This window comes from Scyliorhinus torazame, chromosome 19, assembly GCF_047496885.1.
Source record: "Scyliorhinus torazame isolate Kashiwa2021f chromosome 19, sScyTor2.1, whole genome shotgun sequence".
In the NCBI taxonomy this organism is placed as follows: Eukaryota; Metazoa; Chordata; class Chondrichthyes; order Carcharhiniformes; family Scyliorhinidae; genus Scyliorhinus; species Scyliorhinus torazame.
In genome coordinates, this window is record NC_092725.1 from 53,279,352 (window position 1) to 53,303,644 (window position 24,293).

At 50.2% G+C, this 24,293-nt stretch overlaps 2 protein-coding genes across 3 annotated transcripts in view; both read left to right on the forward strand.

Moving 5' to 3' along the window:
- The window catches only part of LOC140396129 (V-type proton ATPase 116 kDa subunit a 4-like), a 204,280-nt gene extending 197,854 nt beyond the window's left edge, over window positions 1-6,426 (forward strand). Inside the window, exons 20-21 of the mRNA XM_072484282.1 lie at window positions 4,495-4,666; window positions 5,737-6,426. Coding sequence (XP_072340383.1) covers window positions 4,495-4,666; window positions 5,737-5,830 — 266 coding nt within the window. The 3' untranslated portion in view covers window positions 5,831-6,426. The remainder of the gene's footprint in view (window positions 1-4,494; window positions 4,667-5,736) is intronic.
- An 8,387-nt stretch (window positions 6,427-14,813) lies between these two features.
- Window positions 14,814-24,293, forward strand: part of svopl (SVOP-like) — a 180,152-nt gene continuing 170,672 nt past the window's right edge. The window contains exon 1 of one of the 2 annotated variants that reach the window (XM_072484285.1): window positions 14,814-14,932. The gene's annotated coding sequence lies outside the window, so the exon portion shown is untranslated. Of the gene's footprint in view, window positions 14,933-15,710; window positions 15,984-24,293 lie in introns of those variants that run through there. The other variant, XM_072484286.1, reaches the window with a different exon arrangement.

Genomic DNA, 24,293 nt, shown 5'->3' on the forward strand with positions numbered 1-24,293 from the left:
TACCTACCCCACATGAGCAGTTCAAGAAAGCAGCTCACCACCACCTTCTCAAGGTCAGTCAGGGACTGGCAATAAATGTGGGCAGAGCCAGCAATGCCCACATCCTGTAAATGAATATGAAAAGAAACTTGGCACAAATTAAGATACGGGCAGTATTATTTATTTTATTCCTACATGGGATATGAGCGTCAATGACTGGGGAAGCATTTATTCCCCAGTGGCTTTGGTAAGCCACTGCCTTGGAAAGCAGCAGTCTATGTGGTGTGCGGAACTTCAAGTTCCGCACACATGAGTACGGTCTCAACCGGGACCTGGGATTCATGTCGCATTACATTCATCCCCCACCATCTGGCCTGGGCTTGCAAAATCCTACCAACTGTCCTGGCTTGAGACAATTCACACCTCTTTAACCTGGGATTACCCCTCGCTCTGGATCTGTAAAGACTTAATTACCTGCAAATGCTCGCATTCAAAGAATCGCCTTGCATTTTTGACTTTGTCTATATATATATATATGTTTCTGGAACATACCTCTTCATTCACCTGAGGAAGGAGCAGTGCTCCGAAAGCTAGTGTTTGAAACAAACCTGTTGAGTGGTGCTCCTAAAGTTAGTGTTTGAAACAAACCTGGTGTTGTACGACTTCTTACTGTGCTCACCCCAGGCCAACACCGGCATCTCCACATCCTGGGCGGGATTCTCCACTCCCACGCCAAAGTGGCTGCGCCGTCGTGAACGCCGTCGAGGTTCACGACGGCGCGAAACGGCCCCGATCCCTACCAATTCAGGCCCTGACAATGGGCCAGGATCGGGGCTGCGTCATCTACACGCACCAGGCCTTATCGCCCGCATAAAGACGGCGCCGCATAGATGACGCGGCCGGCGCCCCATAATGGCCGTCATCCGCACATGCGCGGGTTGGCCGGCGCCGTTCCCGCCGCTTGGGAGAATTGTGGGAGGGCGTCGGACTGGCGTCCTGGGAAATTTTGGCGGCCCAGGCGATTCTCCCAGCCGGCGCGGGAGTGGAGAATCGCGCCCCCTATCTTTGTATCATCTGCAAACATAGCCACAGTGCTCTCAGTTCCTTCTTCCAGATCGTTAATGTATATTATGAAAAGTTGTGGTCCCAACACCGACCCCTGAGGTATACCACTAGTCACCGATTGCCATCCTGAAAATCACCCCTTTATCCTCACTCTCTGCGTTCTGCCTATCAGCCAATTCTCTATCCATGCCAAAAGCTTGCCCTTAACAACATGAGCTCTTAGCTTATTTAATGGTTTCCTATATGGCACCGTGTCAAAGGCCTTCTGGAAATCTAAATAGATCACGTCCACTGGTTCTCCTTTGTCTAACCTCCTTGTTACCTCCTCAAAGAACTCTACAAATTTGTCAGACATGACCTCTCCTTGATGAAGTCGTGCTGACTCAGTCCTATTTTATTTTGCACTTCCAAATATTCCGCAATCTCATCTTTGATAATTGACTCTAAAATCTTACCAATGACCAAAATCAGACTAACCTGCCGCAATTTCCTGTCTTCTACTTCCTTCATTTCTGAAACAGGGGTGTTACATCAGCCACTTTCCAGTCCTTTGGGACTCTTCCTGCCTCCAGTGATTCCTGAAAGATCACCACCAATGCCTCCGCAATCTCCTCGGCTATCTCCCTCAGAACCCTGAGGTGTAGTCCATCCGGTCCTGGTGATTTATCCACCTTCAGACCTTTCAGTTTTCCCAGAACTTTCTCCTTGGTGATGGTCACTGCACTTACCTCTGCCCCTTGATTCTCCTGGAGCTCTGGAATCCCACTGGTGTCTTCCACCGTGAAGACTGATGCAAAGTAACTATTCAGTTTGTCTGCCATTTCTTTGTTGCCAATTACTACTTCTCCAGCTTCATCTTCCGGTGGTCCAATGTTTATTCTTGCCTCTCTCTTACCTTTTATATATTGAAAAAACTCTTGCTATCTTATATTACTAGATAGCTTGCACTCATACTTCATCTTCTCCCCCCCTTATTGCTTTTTTAGTTGTCCACTGCTCACTTTATTGCTTACCAATCCTCTGGCTTCCCACTAATCCTCTCCATCTTGTATGTGTTTTCTTTTGCTTTTATGCTGTCCCTGGCTTCCCTTGTCAGCCATTGATGCCTCGTCCTCCCTTTAGCATGTTTCCTCCTCCTTGGGATGCATTTCTGTTGTGAAATCCAGGTTAGGTGGATTGGCCATGCTAAATTGCCCTTGGTGTCCAAAAAGGTTGGGAGGGGTTATTGGGTTACTGGGATAGGGTGGAAGTGAGGTCGTAAGTAGGTCGGTGCAGACTCGATGGGCCGAATGGCCTTCTTCTGCACTGTATGTTCTAATCCTCAAAAAGACTCCTGCCATTGCTGTTCCACTGTCTTCCCTGCTAGGCTCACCTTCCAATCAATTCTGGCCAGCTCCTTCCTCATATCTTTGCAGTTACCCTTATTTAATTGTAATACCGTTACACCTGATTTTAGCTTCTCTCTCTCAAACTGCAGGGCAAATTCTATCATATTGTGGTCACTGCCCCTTAAGGGTTCCTTCACCTTAAGTTTCCGAATAAAGTCTGCCCATTACACATCATCAAATCCAGAATTACCTGTTCCCGACTAGGTCCTGTCACAAGCTGCTCCAAAATTCCATCTCTTAGACATTCCACAAATTCCTTTTCTTGGGATCCCATCACCAACCTGATTTTCCCAGTCCACCTGCATATTGAAGCCCCCCCATGACTATTGTAATATTGCATTTCTTATATGCCTTTTTGTATGGCCTGATTTTTTTTTCTACCCCACATCCTGACGACTGTTAGGGGACCTGTACATGTCTCCCATCAGGGTCTTTTTTCCTATGCGATTCCTCAACTCTACCCACAAATTCTATTCCTTCTCATCGTATATCGCTTCTTGCTATCGATTTAATTTAATTCCTTACTAACAATGCAACCCCATCCCCTCTGCCCATCTGTGTGTCCTTTCAATCGGATACATATCCTTTGATATTTAGATTCCAGCCCTGGTCCCCTTGCAGCCATATCTCGTGATGCCCACAATATCATACCCACCAATTTCAATGTGCACAGCAAGCTCATTTACTTTGCTCCGTATACTGTGCATATTTAGGTACAACACCTCCAGTCCTGTATTGACCACCACCCTTCTCATCTTTGTTGCCTTTTTTGCTCTGCTTGAAGCTAGATTCCTGCCACTTTCTACACTCTCTGCTCTATTACATGTTCTGGAAACTTTACTAACCTTTCCCTGAGCCCTCTGCTCCTTTGACTAGTTTAAACCTCGTCATTAATCTTCACTTCTACCTTCTCCTTTAACTTTGATTTTCTAATTCCCCACACAACTGAATCCTCCCCCCACACTATTTAGTTTAAAGCCCTATCTACAGCCCTAGTTATACGATTCACCCTTGTCCATCTAGGTGACGGAGGTCACAGGTTTGGAAGGTATTGTAGAAGGAGTGAGTTGCTGCAATTCATCTTGTAGATGATGCACACTGCCGGGCCACTGTATTCCCGTGGCCGAGGGAATGTTTAAGATGGATGGGGTGACAATCAAGTGGGCTACTTTTGTCCTGCGTGGTACCAAACTTCTTAACTGTTGCAGGAGCTGCACTCATCCTGGCAAGTAGAGAGTATTTAATCGCACTCCTCGCATGTGCCGAATAGATGGTGGACATGATTTTGGTGAGTTACTCAGTGTAGAATTTGCAGCCTCTGATCTGTGGCCACAGTGTTTATCTCACTGGTCCAGATAAATTTCTAGTTGATGTTGACCCCAGGATGTCGATGGTTGGGGAGTTGGTGGTGGCAATACTTTTGAACGTCATCGTGCTTAGATTCTCTCTCATTGGAGTTCCCCGTTGCCTACACTTGTATGGTGCAATTGTAACTTGTCTCACAACCCAAGTTTGAGGTTTATTTTAAAAAAAAGGCATCGATGAGGATTTCAGCTGAGGCAGGGGCAGAGTCGAGCAATGCTATGGGGCTGGAAGTAGATGGTCTTGATGAGTATATCGATGTGAATTTGAAGAGTCATGTTATGGTCTGATTTGTTGTCAGGGAGAGGGATGGTGTCTGTGACGAGGGAACAGTGTGTGCTGTGGGGACTGAAGAGAATGGCTTCAGTGTCCTCTGACTACCTTCCTTCCCACAATCTGCTGCACTGTAACATGGAGACTCGCGGAGCCAACACGCTGATCTTCTCCTTGTCTACACAGCATCCTTAAGCCAATGGCACAGCTCACATTTTAATGGGCTGTGGACTCCTCTCACCTGTACTGATAACCAGGAAATGCCAGTGATTAGAGGGCAGTCGGCAGTATTTAGGTACATAGGAATTGCTAGTCAGAGATGCTTTAAACCAAAATAATCAAATCTTAGTCGCCAGAATCTTAGTCTTGTTCAGAAATGCCCAAATCTTTTTACTAATCTCGATATGTATGTTCCATTTATCTTTAGAGCTATCTGAAGTCCTGTGGACCATGGTACTGCACATTGGCTTGAGTAGTGCTTCTTGGGGTGGCCTCATTGGAGTCTTCATTATATTTGCAGTTTTTGCTGTCTTAACAGTTGCCATTCTCTTGGTAATGGAAGGATTATCTGCTTTCCTACATGCTCTGCGTCTTCACTGGTAAGTAACTCTGCTGCAACGCAGGCCTTGATTCATGGAATCATAGAATGGTCCTTGTGCTGTAACCGTTCAGCCCATCATGTCCATGCTGGCTCTCTGCAGGTGTAACCCAGCTAGTCCCACTCCCTCACCCTTTCCTGTCGCACTGCAGTTAGTTTCTCTGATGGTGCTTATCAAATCTCCTTTCGACAGCCATGATTAGATCTGCCTCCACCGCACCCTCGGGCAATCCATTCCAAATGCTAAACATTCACTGCGTTTTTTTTTTTTTTTAAAGTTTTCCTCGATCACCTTTGATTCTTTTACCACTCAGCTTTACATCGATGTCCTCTGGTTCTTGCGGTTTCTCTCTACCTATACTGTCTGTACCCCTCAACTTCTCTTCCCTATCCACATGAACTGAAGTCCCCAGAACCATTCTTGTAAATCTTTACTGTGCCTTTCTCAACCTTTGCGATCCTTCCAGAAGTGTAGTGTGGCACGGTGACACAGTGGTTAGCTCCAGGGTCCTGGGTTCAATTCCGGCCTCGGGTGACTGTGTAGAGTTTGCACGTTCTCCCCATGTCTGCGTGGGTTTCCTCCGGGTGCTCCAGTTTCCTCCCACAGTCCAAAGGTGTGCAGGTTAGGTGAATCGGCCATGCTAAATTGCTCCTTAGTGTCCAAAAGGTGAGGTCGGGTTACTGGGATAGGGTAGAAGCGTGGAGTTGAGAAGGGTTCTCTTTGCAAGGGCTGATGCAGACTCAATGGGCCGAATGGCCTCCTTCTGCACTGTAAATTTAATGATTCTATGAATGTTTGAGGCAAAACCAGTGTTTTATGCCAGTGTTTTATGAAGGTTCATCGCCTTTGCTTTTTGTACTCTGTGCCTCTACACCTTTTAAACCCCTTTCTCAATTTACCCTGTCACGTTCAGTACTGTGAATTCTGCAGTATACCTCCAGGTCTCTCGGTTCCTGCATCCCCTTTAGCATTGCGTCCTTTGTTTTATCTTGTCTCACTTTGTTCTTCCTACCAAAATGTATCACTTTTAGCAGTATAGAATACCATTTGTTTTATTTTTTTCCTCCCAGGGTGGAGTTCCAGAATAAATTCTATGCTGGAGCTGGCTACAAGTTTAACCCCTTCTCGTTCAAATCCATCCTGGATGGAAATCCAGATGAATAGAGCTGCATTTCAACAGAAGATGAGCACAAGAGCATTTCAACCACCGATTGAAAGATTGCATTCTTAGAAAATGATCACCGTGGATCTTGATGATAAATTTATACAATAGATTCTTAATTTAGAGCCAACATTAAGGTCCTGAAATTTAGCTATGCAAGTTTGTGTGTGTAATGCTCAGCTGGAATGATTGTGTGCTCCAGCCAGAGTCGTTGGCAAGTTTAGAATCAGTGGGGAAATGGCTTATAATAGCATAAATAGCAATGTTGTAACATGTTGAACATAGATTAATAATCATGTAATTTAAGATTTTCAATGAGGGGGGCAAAGCCTAATTTAAAATGGTTTTGCATTTGCTTTACATTGCCAGTAAAATTTGGTGAGTGAATGATGTGCATTGTTATCACTGGAGTTACGAGATGGGGGGGCTTCCAGTACTGTTGACATCTTCGAATTAGGGCACATAGAAATAGCCTCTGTATTCAATGGTTGAAGCACCACAACATTAACCTTCCAAATTTCATCAAATGCTGTACTATTTATCTATCATTGTAAGTCTGCATGCTTTGTCATTGAGAAATAAAATGCTCAGAAACGTACCCGTTCAATTTTAGCCTAAGATTCATGAGTGTGTGAATTGGTTAAACCCACATTTAGGGTCACAGTCAAGATATCTCTGTTATAAAAGCAAGGGCAAGCTTTATAATGTCACCATCTGCATAGTGTTAATGTTTTCCATCACTGGATAGGGGCTTTTCACAGTAACTTCATAATTGTGACAATAAAAGATTATTATTAATTGGACAATAAAGTGAGGTGTAACAAAGATGTCTGCCGTTGATCTGGTGAGCACTCCAACAATATTTAAATTGACAAATGTTACCAGAAGTCAAAGCTCTTCTGATTCAAACACATTTTGAATACGACAGACACTGACAAATCCGCATCTTTCCAGAGGAGATGGTGAAGTTGATGTTGGTTTGGAATAATCGCCCAGTGTGGAATGAGAAGGGTGAAAATCCACAGATGAAAGCTCTCTAAAGATAACATAACGTACAGTTCAAAAGACATTATTAGTCAACCCAATTTTGGGACTAAGAAGATACAATCTCCATCTGGACCCTCATCACCATGCCCAAAATGAGATGTGGCATCCCACACTTATATCTTTTATTAAACCAGCTTTGTCTTAACTCCGTGAGCAAAAACCAAGTGACTAGAATCAGTGCTTGAACATCCTCCATCAGGTTTCACCCCCTGCTACAACACTGGAAATAAATCTAATGGAACGCCCTTTGTCACTGTCACCTCAGTGCACTACCCTTCCTTTTTATGGTTGGCCCCGTCATCCTCCAATGTCTAGCCAAAGGGGATTGACCTTGCTTAGTTTCACTTTTAACCTTGGCCAGATGCTTTTTGTTGCCATCCCTACATCACCCGGAGACCTCCAACAAACTTGACTCTGGACCTCTTCCATTCCCTCGTCAGTGTTCTGCTCTTCAGCTTCATCTCAAAAACAGTGCGTTTGTTTCCACGTAGGTAGTGATGACTCCCAGCTCTGTCTTACCGCCCGCATGTGACCTCTCCAGTATATCAGTCAGCACGCCTGACATCCAGCCATAGTTTCCTTTGGATAAACATTCAAAGATGGAAGCCATTGGCCTTGGCCCTTGCCACAAACTCCGTTCCACCTTCCTGGCTGTTTTCTCTGGCTGAATCAGACTCTTTGCAACCTTGGATATGCAAATTTACTGAGCATGATACTTTTCCCATAGTCTTATGTGGGTTTCTCTTCCTTCAAATATTTATCCAATTCAACTTCTGAATGGTATTTATTGAATTTTCTTCCATCACCCTTTCAGGCAATGCAATTGTGATCAAAATAACTGGCTGTGATTTGGGAGAAAGAAAATCCTCTTTTATAAATCACGCTAAATCTGAGTCCTCTAGTTACGAACCCTTCCACTGTCAACAGTTTCCCCTTAATTACTCTCACATGTGATCATGATTTTTAACCGGTGCAATCTACCGGCTACGACATGCCGGGCTCAAATATGAATGGGTCGGTTAGTTAGCGGGAGAGGCTATAATCGGGAATCATGCTGTGTGCCGATCGGTTTCCAATCTAGCTGGCCAGCTCCTGTTGGCGAGATTCGGATCCCGCCACGATCCGGCCAATAATTACCAATTAAGAGCAATCTCCATCCCATTAACGGGAAGGACTCCCTATTGAATGGCCTCCTGTAATCTAACCGGCTCCCCAATGAGTGGGCATTTATTTAAAATCTGACGTTAGTGGGACAGCTGCTGTGGGGATCAGAGGAGGGGAGTAACCGTCTTCGAAACTGGGCAGTCAGCCCCCGGGCATGTCTGTGGGTCTGCCATGCCACCTCCCAGGTTGTATATACCCACAACAGCGAACTCCAGCTGCTGCCTGTCCGTCCCACCGAACATCCCCAGGACAGAGCCCCGCCTGTGGTAATATGGTGAAGGTCACTTTAACTCCCATTGACCGTGGCGGTCTCCGGCTGCACAGCTGAAGGCTGTTGCTGACAGGGAATTACCAATTCTAGTAATGTGAGCACCTAACAGCTCCCAAATGGAACCCTGTGGGCACATGAGCCCTGGCGCAGTCAGTGGTTACTGCCTAGCATCCCAATCTGGCTGTGAGGCCTGGGCACTTGTCCTAAACCCCAGGTATCAGCACCACCAGAGAGACAGCCGCCAACATTAGAACACACTAGAGCTGGGCCTCAGGACTGGCGACCACCCTGCGATCAGAGGATGGGTGTGTAGACTGGGGAAGGAACCAGCCCCCGGTCCAGCACACATTTCTAGCGCGTATCTGGGGTACAGAGTTAGGGGTCTGGTGCCCAGGGTCACTGCTGCAGATGCGGGTGTGTGCACAGGATGTGTTGGATGGCAGGTGAGATAAGGGTGGGGGAACGCCATAACTTATTGTCAGCCTCGCACCCTCTGCAACTCCTCACGGATATTACATTATGGATAAGTTGGAGCCCTCAGAAGCTGCCCTCAGGGTAGTGTTGCCAGGCAGCCAGACACCGGAGAAGGGGGCTGCAGCAGCATTGATAGAGCCTCGAGGCGCAGGGCTCTGCCCAGATCCTGAGGACCCGGCTGCCAATCAGGCCAGGGAGGGACCTATAGGGGGAGGCAGCGATGACCCAATGTCACAACGTCGTTGGACCTTCGAACAGATGATGGCAGGCATATGCAACAGGAGGCCTCGCCTGAACAAGGAGAGGTGCAGCACCTGTGCCATGTCCTTGTGGCCTTAGCGCTATGCGGAGGAGGAGGATACCTGCTCCCAGAGGTTGTCAAGATTACTGCAGCCCTGAACTTTGACGCCTCCGGTTCAGTCCAGGGCTCGAGCAGGGACTTGTGTGGCATTTTCCAACCAATAGCCAACAAATGCATCTGTGAAGTCACGGATGCCCTGTTCGCCTGGGCAGCTGACTGGATAAACTTTGACCTGGACCAAGCCCAATTAAGATGCCCAGGCAGCAGGATTCACTGCCATCACTGGGATGTCCCAGGTCCAGGGGATAATAGATGGCACACATGCCACCCTGTGCACTGGGCAGTGCAGGAATGCCTTTCATCAACAGGAAGGGGTTCCACTCCCTGAAGTCCAACTTGTGTGCGCCCACCACCTGAAGATCAATCACGTGTGCGTGCTTCCCAGGGAGTATGCACGACAGCTACATCCTGGGGCAGTCGGACATCCCCGGCATCTTTGAGGCACAATGCAGGATGACACGTTTGTTTTTGGGGGATAAGGGGTTCCCGCTTAGGACCTAGCTAATGACGCCAGTATGGAGGCCAGAGACCAATGTGGAGACTCGCTATAACAAGGCCCATGTAGCCATCAGACTATCGAGGGGTGTATCGGGCTGCTCAAAATGGGGTTCCCCCATGCGTCGACCACTCTGGTGGTGCAACCCCCTCCCCGAGGGAGAGGGCCATCTGCTTTGTCCTCCACAACCTGGCACAGCGACAGGGCGACGTGCTGGAGGAGGAGGACGAGGAGGGGCTGGACCAGTAGGGGTTGGAGGACAAGCCCGGGGAGGACGCGCAGGACCAGCCGGAGGGTGGAGGACAGGCGACAGCGGTGAGGACCAGGGAGGCCCTCATCCTCACCTGCTTCTCATAGGACGTGGCTTCATCCATCATCTGTCCTTTGAAATTATGCCTGGTATCCCTAAATCCAGCTTATTAATATATAACTGAAAAACAACCATTCACAACTCTGATTTCTGTCCCTTAGGCAATTTTGACACCCTCTATTTAATCCCATAAACTACAAGTCTATTATGTGGTATTTTGTTCATGTAAGTCCTGTGCATAAGAAACAGAGCAAATCCAACCTGGCCAATTCCTACCCCATCATCTACTCTCGATCATCAGCAAAGTGATGGAAGGAGTCACCAACAGTGTTATCAAACGGCACTTACTCAGCACAAACCTGCTTACGGATGCTCAGCTCGAGTTCAGCCAGGGTCACTCACCTCCAAACCTCATTACAGCCTTGGTTCAAACATGGACAAAAGAGCTGAACTCCAGAGGGGAGTGAAGTGTGACTGCTCATGACATCAAGGCAGAATTTGACTGAGTATGGCATCAAGGAACCCGAGCAACAGTTGGTTCAATGGGAATCGGGGAAAATCGGCAGGCTGGAGTCATACCTGACACAAAGGGAGATGGGTGTGGTGATTGGCAGTCAGTCATCTCAGCTCCAGGCCATCACTGCATATCCTGGAACTGCCTCCCTAACAGCACTGTGGGTGTACCTACACCTCGGGCTGCAGCGGTTCAAGAAGGCAGTTCACCGCCACCTTCTGATGGACAATGAACGCTGGCCTAACCTGTGACGCCCACATCCTGAAAATGAAATTATAAAAACTTTTGAAAGTCCAATTGCTTAACGCCATGTATAAGTGCGTAATCATTGTCTTGCAGGAGAGTATCTTAATTATTCTTGTTCCTGTACTCAGTTCTCTAATTTGTAAAATCCAAATCATTCCATATCGTAGAATTTACAGTGCAGAAGGAGGCCATTCGGCCCATCGAGTCGGCACCAGCCCATGGAAAGGGCACCCCACTTAAACCCATGCCTTCACCCTATCCCAGGAACCCAACCTAAGCTTTTTCGACACTAAGGACAATTTATCATGGCCAATCCACCGAACCTGCACATCTTTGGACTGTGGGAGGAAACCAGAGCACCCGGAGGAAACCCACGCAGACACAGGGAGAACGTGCATACTCTGCACAGACAGTGACCCAAGCCAGGCTTCAAACCTGGGACCCTGGATCTGTGAAGCAACTGTGCTAACCAATGTGCTACCGTGCTGCCCACATTTTTTAATGAGGAATTGTTAGCGCTTTTGTGGTTAGGTGGTTGCCATCTGCCTTGCCGCTGTAGCCCTGGGGGGTGCACTGAGGCTGTACGAGCAGGTGCTGCTCAGGGAGGGCCCTGCAACAGCAGAGCCTGCCTCAGAGGAACAGGAGCCAGCTGGTGAGGATGCAGAGTCGGCCGCCCAACAGGCCGAGGAGGAGGTGGTGAAGGAGGCACTGCATTAGGTTTGTGTATACCGGCAGTGCCTGTCATTCAAGGACCTGCTGGACCAATGGGGTTTGCTTCCATTGCCGGAATGCCGCACGTTCAGGGGGTGATCGATGCCAAGCATGTCCCCTACGAGCACCGGGCATAAGGAGGTGATCTGCACAAACTGAAATGGGTAGCACTTCATGAACATGCAGCGGGGTGTGATCATGAGAGGCAAATCATGCACCCGGGCAGCGCGGATGACGCCTTCATCCTGGCAGACCCGATGGTTCGCAACACTTTTGTGATGCAGGTGAGGGGTTGACTCCTGGGCGAGAGGAGCTATCCACTGCGGTTATGGCTGATGACACCTAGCCAGAGGCCACAGACTGATGTGGAGCCCCGCTACAACGACACCCATGCTACGACCAGGGCCGTGATCGAGCAGTGTGTCGGCATCCTGAAGATGCGGTTCAGGTGCCTGAACTGCTCTAGAGGGCCGTCCAGTACAGCGCTCGGGGAGTCTCAGCACTCGGAGAGTCTCCCACATTATGGTGGCTTACTGCATCCTCCATAACATTGCGTGGCAGAGGGGCGACATGCTGGAGGAGTCACATGAATGGCAGGCCTCATCCAACAAGGAGGATGCGAAGAGGGCCAGAATGGGCAGGGCGTGGGGCCCAGGCAGTCACTGTAGGCAGTACAATGTGTGCATTGGGGCCAGCGTGCACGAGACACTAATCACCTCCAGGTTTGCCAAATAGGGGGCCTGGCTGACGGCAGCACAAACGTCGCATCCCACCCCCACAACCCCTCTACCCCCAGCTGACCACCCCTCCCATGGCCACCGTCCCTGCACCAACCTCAACCTCTCTCCCGCAAACCTGAAACCCCCCCCCCTCCATGATTCCTACCTGCCTCACATTGGGGTATGGGCCCCAGGTTGGCATTAACAGCCGGCATGGCCCATGGGATAGAGTATGATGACGGCCCACTCTATGATGAGCTCTGGTGCTCTGTATCGTTTGACAACGTCTGTCTCCTGCCCACAGTAGCACTTTCCACCATCCACCTGGGTGATCCCTGCAGGCGAGCTGGCCATTCCATCACACGGTCCCACCAAACGCTTGAGGTAGCGAAGATGGGGGTGGGGCGGGGTGGAGATGAATGGGGGTGCGGCCAGGTACCAGGGCGATGAGCAGTGGCTGACCTGGGGGCCCTGACCCGTATCCACCTCCAATGGCTGCACATCCCTGCCCTCCCCCCGCATCCCCAAGGCCCTCATTACAGCCAACCCAGCCCATCCCTCACCTTCCTGACAGAGCATCGAGGCAGGTTGAAATGTTTGTGAACAAGTGTTTATTATGAACAGGTGAACCTGATCCTACATGTTTTTCTCCTAGCCCCTAACGCTATCCGATGTGCTGCACCCGTGTATAACTTTCTGGCCTTTCTGGCCCTAATGTTACATCTAGGAGGATCCCCAGGCTGTACATCAGGAATGGAGGCAGCTTGCTGAAGTTTCCGCCCTTTGACCTGGGTCCCCTTTGGCAGATGTCCTCCGGAGCGACCGTGCTTGGACGGGCCGGGCAGTCTCTCGGGTGTCCCAGGTGGCATGGTGCTGCCCTGTTCTGCCCGCTGCACATCGGATGCGCCAGGGACTGAAGTGGGGGAGTCTGAGATGTTGTGGTGTTCTTAGGAATATGCCACAAGATGGTAGCGCCCGGGGTCCGCACGTGGCCCTGGAATAGGAAGGTGGCGGCGACCGCTGGCCGCACGGGGACCATGAGGAATCTTGTGGTCGCGGTCCGCATTTGCCACCGGAGACCACAGCAACCACACGGGCCTGACATACCCTACGAAATGGCCCTTTTTGCCGCATCCCTCGCAGGTGGATGCGCGGGCCGGGCAGCACTGGCTGGGGTGCTTGCCCTGCACGCAGAAGTAGCAGCGGGGGCCCCCGGGGTTGCCAGGCCGCCTTGCAGCACAGGCCTGTGGGGGGATGGGGGAAGTCTCGGTGTCGGCCGCGGAGGGTTTCCACACTGCCCAGGGGGCTACCGCGCAGTCGGGAATGTAAGCATGGGCATTCCTGGAGGCCACGTCCAGGGAGCCTGCAAGGGCCCGTGCCTCCTTGAGACCCAGAGTGTCTTTTTCTAACAGTCGCTGGCGGATTTGTGAGGATAGCATACCTGCCACGAAAGCGTCCCGGACTAAGAGTTCAGTGTGTTCGTTCACCGAAACTTATGGGCAGCTGCAGTTTCTCCCCAACACCAGGAGTGCACAGTAGAATTCTTCCAGCGATTTCCCCAGGGATTTGTCACCGGGCGTAGACCTGGTTTACCGGGCGAATATAGTGTCCTTTTAGCAGCTCTATTGCTGCATCGAAGTCTTCCGCTTCCTCGATGAGGGTGTAAATCACCCTTGAGTGCAGGACTTGCAGTTTCTGCTCTCCCGTGGGTGTGTTTTCGGCCGTCCCGAGATACCCTTTAAAGCACGGCAGCCAGTGCTTGAAGATTGCCGCTGATTTCGCCACGTGGGGGCTGAGTTGCAGACACTCCGGCTTGATTCGGAGCTCCATCCTTTCTTCTTAAAAAAACTAGCTTATTAAATTGATGCACGATCAATGACCACTAAAGCGAGGTTGTAGTCCAACTGAAGGCTTTAATAAGCTGGATGTTTCCCCCAGCAGCTCAGGTACAGAATGAAGGCTGCTGGGGCGGCAGCCTTCCCGTACCAGCCTCCCCGAACAGGCGCCGGAATGTGGCGACTAGGGGCTTTTCACAGTAACTTCATTGAAGCCTACTCGTGACAATAGGCGATGTTCATTTCATTTCATTTCATGGGCTCTTGTATCCCACCCAGCAGGGCAGAGCTACCATACATCCGAACCAATAGAAAGCATACAGTTTCCACCAATGGTGCTCCAGCCTCAGGTACCGTAATACTTCTAATACCACAAGGGGGAGCTGACTGGTGGTGATCTAACCTGAGGATCACACAGGCAGAGTTGAGAAGACAGGGCCATCACAATAATCTCAGCCGTCACGGGGATTGAACCCATGCTGTTGGCTTCACTCAACTTTACGGACCAGCTGACCAGACAACTGAGCTGAACCAGCCCAGATCACATATTGTCAATGGAAAGCTTTAGCAGTACAAGTGAATGTTAATGCCTTTAAGCATTTTGGGCCATAATTATAGGGACTGTGAACTCATTTAGGCGGCTTTGATTATTTAGCAGACCCACCTCTAACCCTCCAGCCATTAAATTGGAAGAGCAATGAATTAGGTTTTAATCCCAACAAGTTATTCTTCACTGCTTCGCCAGTTATTTCAATGGAGTTAGTTTGTGGCATGTCCCCTTTAAGAAGCTGGAGGTGGTTGACTGGTATAACCTGTTTACCAGTAGCGTGCACCTGATGAAGAAAAACCTGCCGAGGATTGTGTAACCAATGAGAACTCACTTGCACCTGCCAGCCAGTCTTTTTCTTGTGTCTGAGGGCCTCCAGCTTCGAGATCTCTGCGTTGAAATGATAACGGTAGGTTTCAGAAATGCCTTTACAAATTAAACCTGGCCTTGGTGTTAGGGGATGTGGAAGGGAGGGTGGGGACAACAACTTGTTAAAGGAGGAAGAAAGGGGGAAAATACAAATAAAAAGGGAGTTTATCAAGGGAATGAGAATAGGCAAATGGCTGCAGGGGGAGTTTTGCGTAGAGGAAGGATATTTATAGTTTTAACAAATCTCCTCAGAACCATACACTTCCTCTTCTTAACAACATAATGCAGGCAGAGCTTGCACACATTTGCAGACACTGCCAGGCCGACCTGTGGGGGAAGAAAAAAGGCTTTGAGAGGTCGAAATGAAATGGAAATCGCTTATTGTCGCAAGTGGCTTCAAATGGTAGGAGAGCAGTCCATGCACCATTCTGATGGATGAAGCCTGGATCTGTCAGGCGAGGGATTGTTTTGGGCTGTTTGTGAAACTCCTCTTTGTGACTTGTGGAATTCCTGTTATTTTGGATCTGCCCATCTTCAGTCCCTCTCTGCCTTAATCTGTGTATTTCGGAAGAATTTGAGACTTAACTGAAGTACCCGTGCTTCGCTGGACTGCGGGATTTGGAAATTCCCGTCGAAAGCCGACGGGACCTTTGGCAGGTCCATCAGACTTATCGTCCCACCCGCAACAATTCCTGTCATGGGCGGGCTTGGAGAATCCCGTCCAGAGTTAATGGGCGGGATCACCGCCCTCCCCCCGCGAGCCCGCAGCATGTTTTTCTGTGGTGGAGGAGGAGGAGGCTCGCATTGGCCAGCGGTGGGATCGTCCGAAGGTGGTGGGTGGTGGGGGGCAGCCGTCGATGGGACCAGAGGATTCCGCCAGTGGGAACCTCTGGGAGGCTTATCCAATGTTTCAGATCAAGGACCTTTCTTCAGAAGTAAAGGAAGAACGGGTTTTACAAAATAGTCCAGCCGAGAAGAAGGCCATTCGGGCCATCAAGCCTGTGCCAGTTTTTTTTTGAAGAATGATCTACCTGACCTCCGCCACCCGGGTGAGAAGAACACAAGGGAAGTCTGCAATTGGGTGGATGCAGGTAAAGAGAGTGATAATAGTTCAGAAATGAAAGATTTTTTTATTTTATTCATTTTACGCAGCGCGAGCGTCATTGGCTGGGTCAGCATATATTGCCTGTTCCTAATTGCCCTCTAATTCAGAGGGCATTTGAGCGACAACCACATTGTTGTGGTTCTGGAGTCACACGAAGGGTAAGGATGGCAGATTTCCTTCCCGAAAGGGCATTCGTGAACCAGATGAGTTTTTGCAACAATTGACAAAGATTTCATGGTCATCATTAGACTCAGATTCCTATTGAATTCAAATTTCACCATCTGCTGGTGCCCCAGATCTTGCCCTGAGCTTCTGGGTGACTATGCCACTGTCTCCCGTATTGGCCAGAGTGGGTACAGATGGCACAATAATGAACAGCCATGTCCACAAGTAAAGAATGTGGCACGGCACAGTGGTGCGGTGGTTAGCACTGCTGCCTCACACGCTGAGGCCCCGGGTCACTGTCCGTGTGGAGTTTGCACATTCTCCCCGTGTCCGCATGGGTTTCACCCCCACAACACAAAGATGTGCAGGGGAGGTGGAATGGCAACGCTAAGTTGCCCCTTAATTGGAGAAATTTTAAATGTTTTAAAAATCGTGAAAGATGAGATTGGGACTTGGACTTGTAAAACAAAAATCAGAATCAAAATGGGGACAAAGTTAATGGTCTGAAGCTTTTGAACTCAAATGTTGAGCCCAGAAGGCGGTCAAGTGCCTATTGAGAAGATTAGGTGCTGTTCCTCCAGTTTAGTTGGGACATTGCAAAGGGCCGAGGACAGAGCTGTCAGTGTGAGAGCAAGGTGGAGAATTAAAATGACAAACCATGCTTGCAGACTGAGCGGAGGAGTTCTGCAAAGCAGTCACCCAATCTGTGTTTGCGTGCACCCTCCCAGTGTAGAGGAGACCACATTGTAAGTGTCAAATACAATAGGTTAAATTGAAAGAATTGCAAATAAATCATTGCTTTCCCTGGAATGAATGTTTAGCGCCTTGGGTTGTGAGGAGGGTGGAAGTAGAGGGTCACATGTAACATCTCCGGTGATTGCAAGGGAAGGTGCGGTGGGATCCATAGAGTTTGTGCAGGGCAGAAGGAGGCCATTCAGCCCATTGAGTCTGCACATCAATGAGAGGAAAACTAACTGAATCCTTACTAAACGAATATCTAGAAATCAGAAATAATAAATGGTCAACGTGCATTTCAAACAGGAATATCTTGGGGGCGATTCTCCGAGCGCTGGGCCGGAGAACCGGCGCACGCCATGACGCCCCTACGCCGGCGTGCGATTCTCTGAGATGTGGAGAATCGGCGCCATTTGTGCCGGCCGCGGGCAACTGGAATCGGAGGGGCCGCCAATTGTCCGGCCTGGATGGGCCGCGCGGCTGCGCGGATAAGACAGAGTCCTGCCGGCGCCATTCACCCCGGTCGCTGCTCACGGGAACTCTGCGCGAAGGGCCGGGGGGTGGCCTGTGGGGCGGGGGAAAGCGATCCTTCACCGGGGGGGGCCTCCGATGGGGCCCGGGCCTACTTTGTTGCGCGATCGGTCCCTGAACACTGACGCCATGGTGAGTCGGGGCCGGCGTGCAGAATAAATCCCCCGCGCATGCGCAGGTTGGCGTGGCCCAACTGCGCATGTGTGGGTTGGCACGGTGCCCATTTGGCGCTGGGAAGGGAGGCTAGAGCGGTGTGAACTGCTCCAGCGCCATGCTGGCCCCCTGTGGGGGACAGAATTGGTCGTAACTGGGCCCAGCTCGCACCGTTGTGAAACGCGACGGCGTTCACGATGGCGCAAACACTTGGACTCCATTTGGGAGAATCGCCCCTCTTATTTTCCCATTTTTTTGGAATTATTTTAATGGAGAGGAGACAATTGTAATGCAGTAGATTTTAAAAAGGCTTTCAATAAGATTTTCCAAAAGAATGTGGAGTCAGGAGACCAGCGGTGGAACAGATTGCAAGCTGCCTTCAAAATAGGAAGCAAGGATTGGGAGTAAAGGATAGTTAGTCAGAGAGGTAGAAGTTGCTGAATGGTGTTCCGCAGGATCAGGGCTGGGACCACTGTCGATTACAATTTACATAAATGATTTGGACTTTGGAATTAAAAACAGAATTTCCAAATTTTGAATGACATGAAACTGGGGAGTTGAGGGGAATAGGCGATTTTAAGGAAGTTTTCGATTAGATTAGATTTAGATTTATTGTCACGTGGTACAGTGAAGAATATTCTTCTGCGTACAGTCCAGGCAGACATAAATACATAGTGTAAATGCATGGATATAGACATCGGGTGAAGCATACGGAGTGTAGGAGTACTCCGTAGAGAGGGTGCGTGAAGAGATCAGTTCAGTCCATAAGAGGGTCATTCAGGAGTCTGGTAACAGCGGGGAAGAAGCTGTGTTTGAATATGTTCGTGCGTGTTCTCAGACTTTTGTATCTTCTGCCCGATGGAAGAAGTTGGAAGAGAGAATAACCTGGGTGGGAGGGGTCTTTGGTTATGCTGCTCGCTTTCCCAAGGCAGTGGGAGGTGTGGACAGAGTCAATGGGTGGGAGGCAGGTTTGCGTGATGGACTGGGCTGTGTTCACGACTCTCTGTAGTTTCTTACGGTCTTGGACTGAGCAGTTGCTATACCAGGCTGTGATGCAGCCAGATGGGATGCTTTCTATGAAGCTTCTGTAAAAATTGGTAAGAGTCAAATTATGAGAAGTATGGACAGGGTGGATAGCAACAAGCTTTTTCCAAGAGTGAGGGTGTCAAAAAGGGGTCACGATTTCAAGGTGCGAGGGGGAAAGTTTAAGGGAGATGTGCGTGGAAAGATTTTTACGCAGAGGGTGGTGGGTGCCTGGAACGCTTTGCCAGCGGAGGTGGTAGAGACGGGCACGACAGCATCATTTAAGGTGCATCTAGACAGATATATGAACGGGTGGGGAACAGAGGGAAGTAGATCCTTGGAAAATAGGCGACAGGTTTAGATAAAGGATCTGGATCGACGCAGGCTGGGAGGGCCGAAGGGCCTGTTCCTGTGCTGTAATTTTCTTTGTTGTTCTCTTCTTTGTTGTTCAATGTGGACATGCCGATTTCCCTTAAGTTCTTGAGGAAGTAGAGTAAGAAGTCTTACAACACCAGTTTAAAGTCCAACATTTTTGTTTCGAATCACTATCTTTCGGAGCGCTGCTCCTTCCTCAGGTGAGGAAGGAGCAGCGCTCCAAAAGCCAGTGATTCGAAACAAGCCTATTGTACTTTAACCTGGTGTTGTAAGACTTATTACTGTGCTCACCCCAGTCCAACGCCGGCATCTCCACATCATGAGGAAGTATAGGCACTGTTGTGCTTTCTTTGTCGTAACATCAGCGTGTGTGGACCAGGAAAGATTGTTGGTGATGTTTACACCTCGGAATTTGAAGCTGTCAACCACCCCCACCTTGGCACCATTGATACAGATAGGGGTGTGGATGGCTCTTCGCTTCCTGAAGTCGATGACCTGCTCCGTACTTTGTCTGACATTGTAGGAGAGATTGTTGTCATTGTAGCATGCCACTAGGTTCTCTATCTCTCCCTTATACTCTGACTCATCGTTGTTCGAGATCCTACCCACTACAGTTGTGTTATCAGCAGACTTGCAGAAGGAGTCGGATCTGAATTTTGCTAACAAATTATAGGAGGACACAGGTAATACGTTTCGGCAGGAGAGAGAACACTTATTATTTGAGAAGGGCAATTCTAGGTGGAGTAGAGAAATAAAGGGATGTCGGAATACTAATATCATTAAAAGTTGCACCACCGGTTAACCAGGCCATAAAAAAACAAACACACACAGATTTTATTTTTAGAATGGGAGAATTGAAAAGAGAGGAAGTTATGCGAAATCTAACGAGACTTTGTTAGGGTGTGCTAGAGTACTGCTTGCAGTGCTGCTCACTGTATACAAGATCCCACAATTTCCTCAGAGTGGCAATCTCCGTATCTACCATATAGGAGCTATTTAAAGGGACAATTAGTCAGACCGGAGAGGGGGAAAGGGGGGGGAACTTGGACCGGAAAGGGTAGCCTTCGGATTGGAAGGGGTTTGGATCGGAAGGGGATAGGGAGGGCAGGGGAGTGTCGGACTGAGGGGGGTGGGGGGGGACCAGAGTGGGGTCACAGTGGGGGGGGGGGGGTCAGAGTGGGTGGTGATGTCAGACCAGAAGGGGGCAGTGTCAGACCAGAGGGGAGGGGGGGTCCATAGTGGGTGGGGATGTCAGACCGGAGGGGGGGGGGGGGCACTGTCAGACCAGAGGGGGGGGGGGTTCAGACCGGCAAGGGGGGGGGGGGGCAGTGTCAGATTGGAGGGCGGGTGTCAGATTGGAGGGGGTGGTGGGTGTTAGAGTGGGTGAGGATGTCAGATCGGAGGGGAGGGGAAGTGTCAAACCAGAGGGGGGTGGGTATCAAAGTGGGTGGGGATGTCAGATTGGAGCGGAGGGGGGTAGGGGTCAGACCAGAGAGGGGGTAGGGGTCAGACCAGAGAGGGGGTAGGGGTCAGACCAGAGAGGGGGTAGGGGTCAGACCAGAGAGGGGGTAGGGGTCAGACCAGAGAGGGGGTAGGGGTCAGACCAGAGAGGGGGTAGGGGTCAGACCAGAGAGGGGGTGGGGGTCAGACCAGAGGGGGGTGGGGGTCAGACCAGAGGGGGGCAGGTGTCAGACTGGAGGAGGGGGAAGCGGGTGTCAGACTGGAAGGGGGGGCGGGGATGTCAGACTAGAGGAGGGGATATCAGACCGGAAGTTGGGGGGGTCGGGCCGAGGGGGGGGGGGAAAGAGGTCAGAACGGAGGGGAGGCTGGACAGTACGGGATGCTCACTTCAGGAGGGGGTGTCATATTATGGGGGAGTGGGGGGATTGTTGGGCTGGGGAGGGTTGGGCTGGAGAGGGTGTGCACTGGGTCGCATGGGGCAGGGGGTATGGGAGTTGGGTTGAATGGGTGCCAGGTAGGGCGGTGGAGTAGGTTGGGGGGGGGGGGGGTGGCGAGGGGGGATCCTTAGGGTAGAGTCAGGATGGGATAGGCCAGGGGTTGGGGTGGGGGGTTGTATGTGGTGGACGGTGGCTGGGTCAGGTCAGGAGGGGCTGGGGTGGGGTGGGGGTCGAGCTGGGGGTTGTGTCGGGTTGAGAGAGGGCTTGTCGGGTTGGGGATGGCAGTGGTGAGGCAGATCTCCTGGGGTGTTGTGTGTATGGGGTGTGTCCTGTGAGAGTTTGGATCTGGGTATTTAAACAGTTACTCTGGAGTTCGGAGTGATTTATTTCCTCTTTTTCCTCTTTCAGAGTAACTGTCAGGGTAAAACTGGCAAAACTATCCAAAATGAACAACTTAAATCTCTTTTGTCAGATGGTTCCCAGCTCACTACCAGAGGGTGTGATTGAAACATATAGATTAATGTCCATAGATGCTTTTTAGAAGAAACTGGGCAAACATACGAGCGAAAAGGGAATAGAACAAAGAACAATACAGCACAGGAATAGGCCCTTCAGCCCTCCAAGCCTGTACCGGTCATGATACCAATCTTGGCCAAAACCCTCAGCACTTCCCTGTGCCGTATCCCTCTATACCCATCCTATCCATGTATTTGCCAAGATGCCTGTTAAACGCCGCTAAATGTATCTCCCTCCACAACCTCCCCTGGCAACACTCACCACCTCCTGTGTAATAAAACCTGCCTCGAACATGTTCACTCTGTCACAGTACCGAAACAGCTCTTATCAAAGTCACAAATGACACCCCATGTGAATATATCGAAAGTTCCTTGACCCAACTGCTGCGTTTGACACAATTGATCACACCATCCTCCTTCAGCACCTTTACACCATCGTTCAGTCGTGCAAGGCTACAATCGCCTACTTCTCAGAATGAGATCTTCCCTGCTCCCCGCCAACGACATAATCAGGTTCATTCCCAGCGAGTGTGTGAACCTGTTTCCCATTCATTTGAATATTCATCATCGAGTTATCGTAGGATCTTCCAGGAACATCACATGATCCCACCTGCTGGTGTGACGTAATGCTAGAGGGAATCACGATTGGTCTCCAGAAATCTAGACCAGGCATGATGACCACGCCGAGGGCTTGGAGCCAGTGTATCCTCCAAGTGGTCAGGGACATGGCCTGGAACCATGGCAGCACCAATATGGCAGTGCCTACAGGGGCGGGAGCTGTAGGCAACCCCATAGCGGGTCTGTATTTCACGTTAGAGGGTGGGGAGAGTAGCATTGTGGGTGGAGGGCAATGCCAGCAAATGGGGGCAGTGGAGTTAAAATCCATAGACTCCATACAGTGCAGAAGGGGGCCATTCGGCCCATCGAGTCTGCATTGGTCCTCCGAAAGAACACTCTACCTAGGCCCACTCCCCCATCCTGTCCCAGTAATCCTGTGCATTGATCATGATGGTCAGTCAACCTAACCTGCATATCTTTGGGGGGACCGATGCCAGTGAATGGAGGGGGAATGTGGGGTTGCCATTTTAAAGCCAAGGGGCGTGCTTTGCGTCATGACTGAGAGGGGCAGGGACTAAAGACACTGGCAAACCTTGCTCCACAGTGGGAGGTTGAGGGGTGCCCATTGCTGGTGAATAGGGGGAGGTTCTTTAATGCTGCTTTGAGATCAGGGCACTCTGTAAAGATGGGGCCCTGATCTCTGTGGAGCCGGGCTTGCTATTGTCTTTAACCGTTGCATCTAACAATCACAGTGCAAAACACAATCCCTGCTTTAAAATGGCAAAGTGTGGGAACATCTGGATGGAAAACTGTCTGATGTTTTGGGGAGCAATATATCAGTTTTCAGTCTGAACCCGACACTTTTTTTTTAAATAAAATTTTTTATTCTCCATTTTCACATTTTCCTTCAAAAATTTACACCCCACCCACAAACAGTAAACAGTAACAAATACAAAATCAATCCCCTTAACAATACCAATGATCCCATCCTCCCACCACCCCAAACAACGGCCCACCTGTCAATATATGCATCCAATAAACCAAACCCTTCCACGGTGGCAACAAAAAACAAAAGAGAAAATGAAAAAGGAGTCCGGGACCGCCCATGGTCACCATTGACCTATAGAGTGCACTCCCCCCCCCCCCCCCCCCCCTTTACACTCAATGCCATCCAGCCTCTGAAAGAGTACCGTACATGATCCCCAAGAGTTGTACCCCCCCCCCCCAAGTCTCCAGTTCCTCCCGTCCACTGCCTCTTGTAAAACTCCTCCTCCCAACCTCTGTTCCTTTCCCCCCAACTTTCCCCCCCGGCTAGACCACTCGGACCCTGTTCTGCCAGGCTCCGATGGCCGCAGCCCCTCCCCCTACCTCACTCCCGTTCACTGGCCGGCTTAAACCGGCCAACGTGGGGACCCCCGCCCGGGTCCCTTTCCCCCTTGCCCGGCCCTAGGAAAGCCCAGAAATCCCCTTTTAGCACTCAAACCCCGCATATCCACCCACACCCCAAAGAGCCCTCATTTCGAGTGAAAGTCCCATCACTTCCCTTGTCCAAATATATACAACATTGGCTCCTTTAGCTCCTACACCCGCACGCAGTGAAACAAAAAAGAAGAAAATACAGCCATGAGGTTACATCGGCACATGGCCATTTCTCAATTTCTCAGTTCTGCCACAGTCCTTCTGCCTTCGCAAACTCCTCCGCTGCTTCCGCCGTTCCAAAATAAAAGTCCATGAGCTTGTAAGTCCCCCTCAGCTTCGCTGGATATACAATGCCGCACTGCACCTTGCTAATGTACAGTGCCCTCTTCACCCGGTTGAAGGCAACCCGCCTCCTCGCCAGCTCCACCGTAATGTCCTGGTATACACGGATACCAGCTCCAGCCCACTGCACCACCTGCTTCTGCTTGGCCCAGCTCAGGACCTTCTCTTTCACACTGTACCTACGGAAGCACAGAGTCACTACCCTTGGCGGCTCACTCGCCTTTGGTACAGGCCTCCACGACCGATGAGCCCGATCCAGTTCATATCGGGAGGGATCCTCCCCCTCCCCCAATAGTTTCGCCAGCATCGCGACAAAATACTCAGTCGGCTTCGGTCCTTCAACTCCTTCGGGCAGCCCCACAATCCTCAAATTCTGTCGCCTGGATCTGTTTTCCAGGTCTTCCATTTTTCCTCGCAGATCCTTGTTAATGTCCATCACCTTCCGCACCTCCTTCCCCATCGAGGCAAGTTGATCACCGTGCTGCAATAACGTCTCCTCCACTTCCTTCAGCGCCTCCCCTCGCTCTCGCACCTCCGCCACTGCGCTCGCCACCGCCGTCATCACCGGGAAAACCGCCTCCT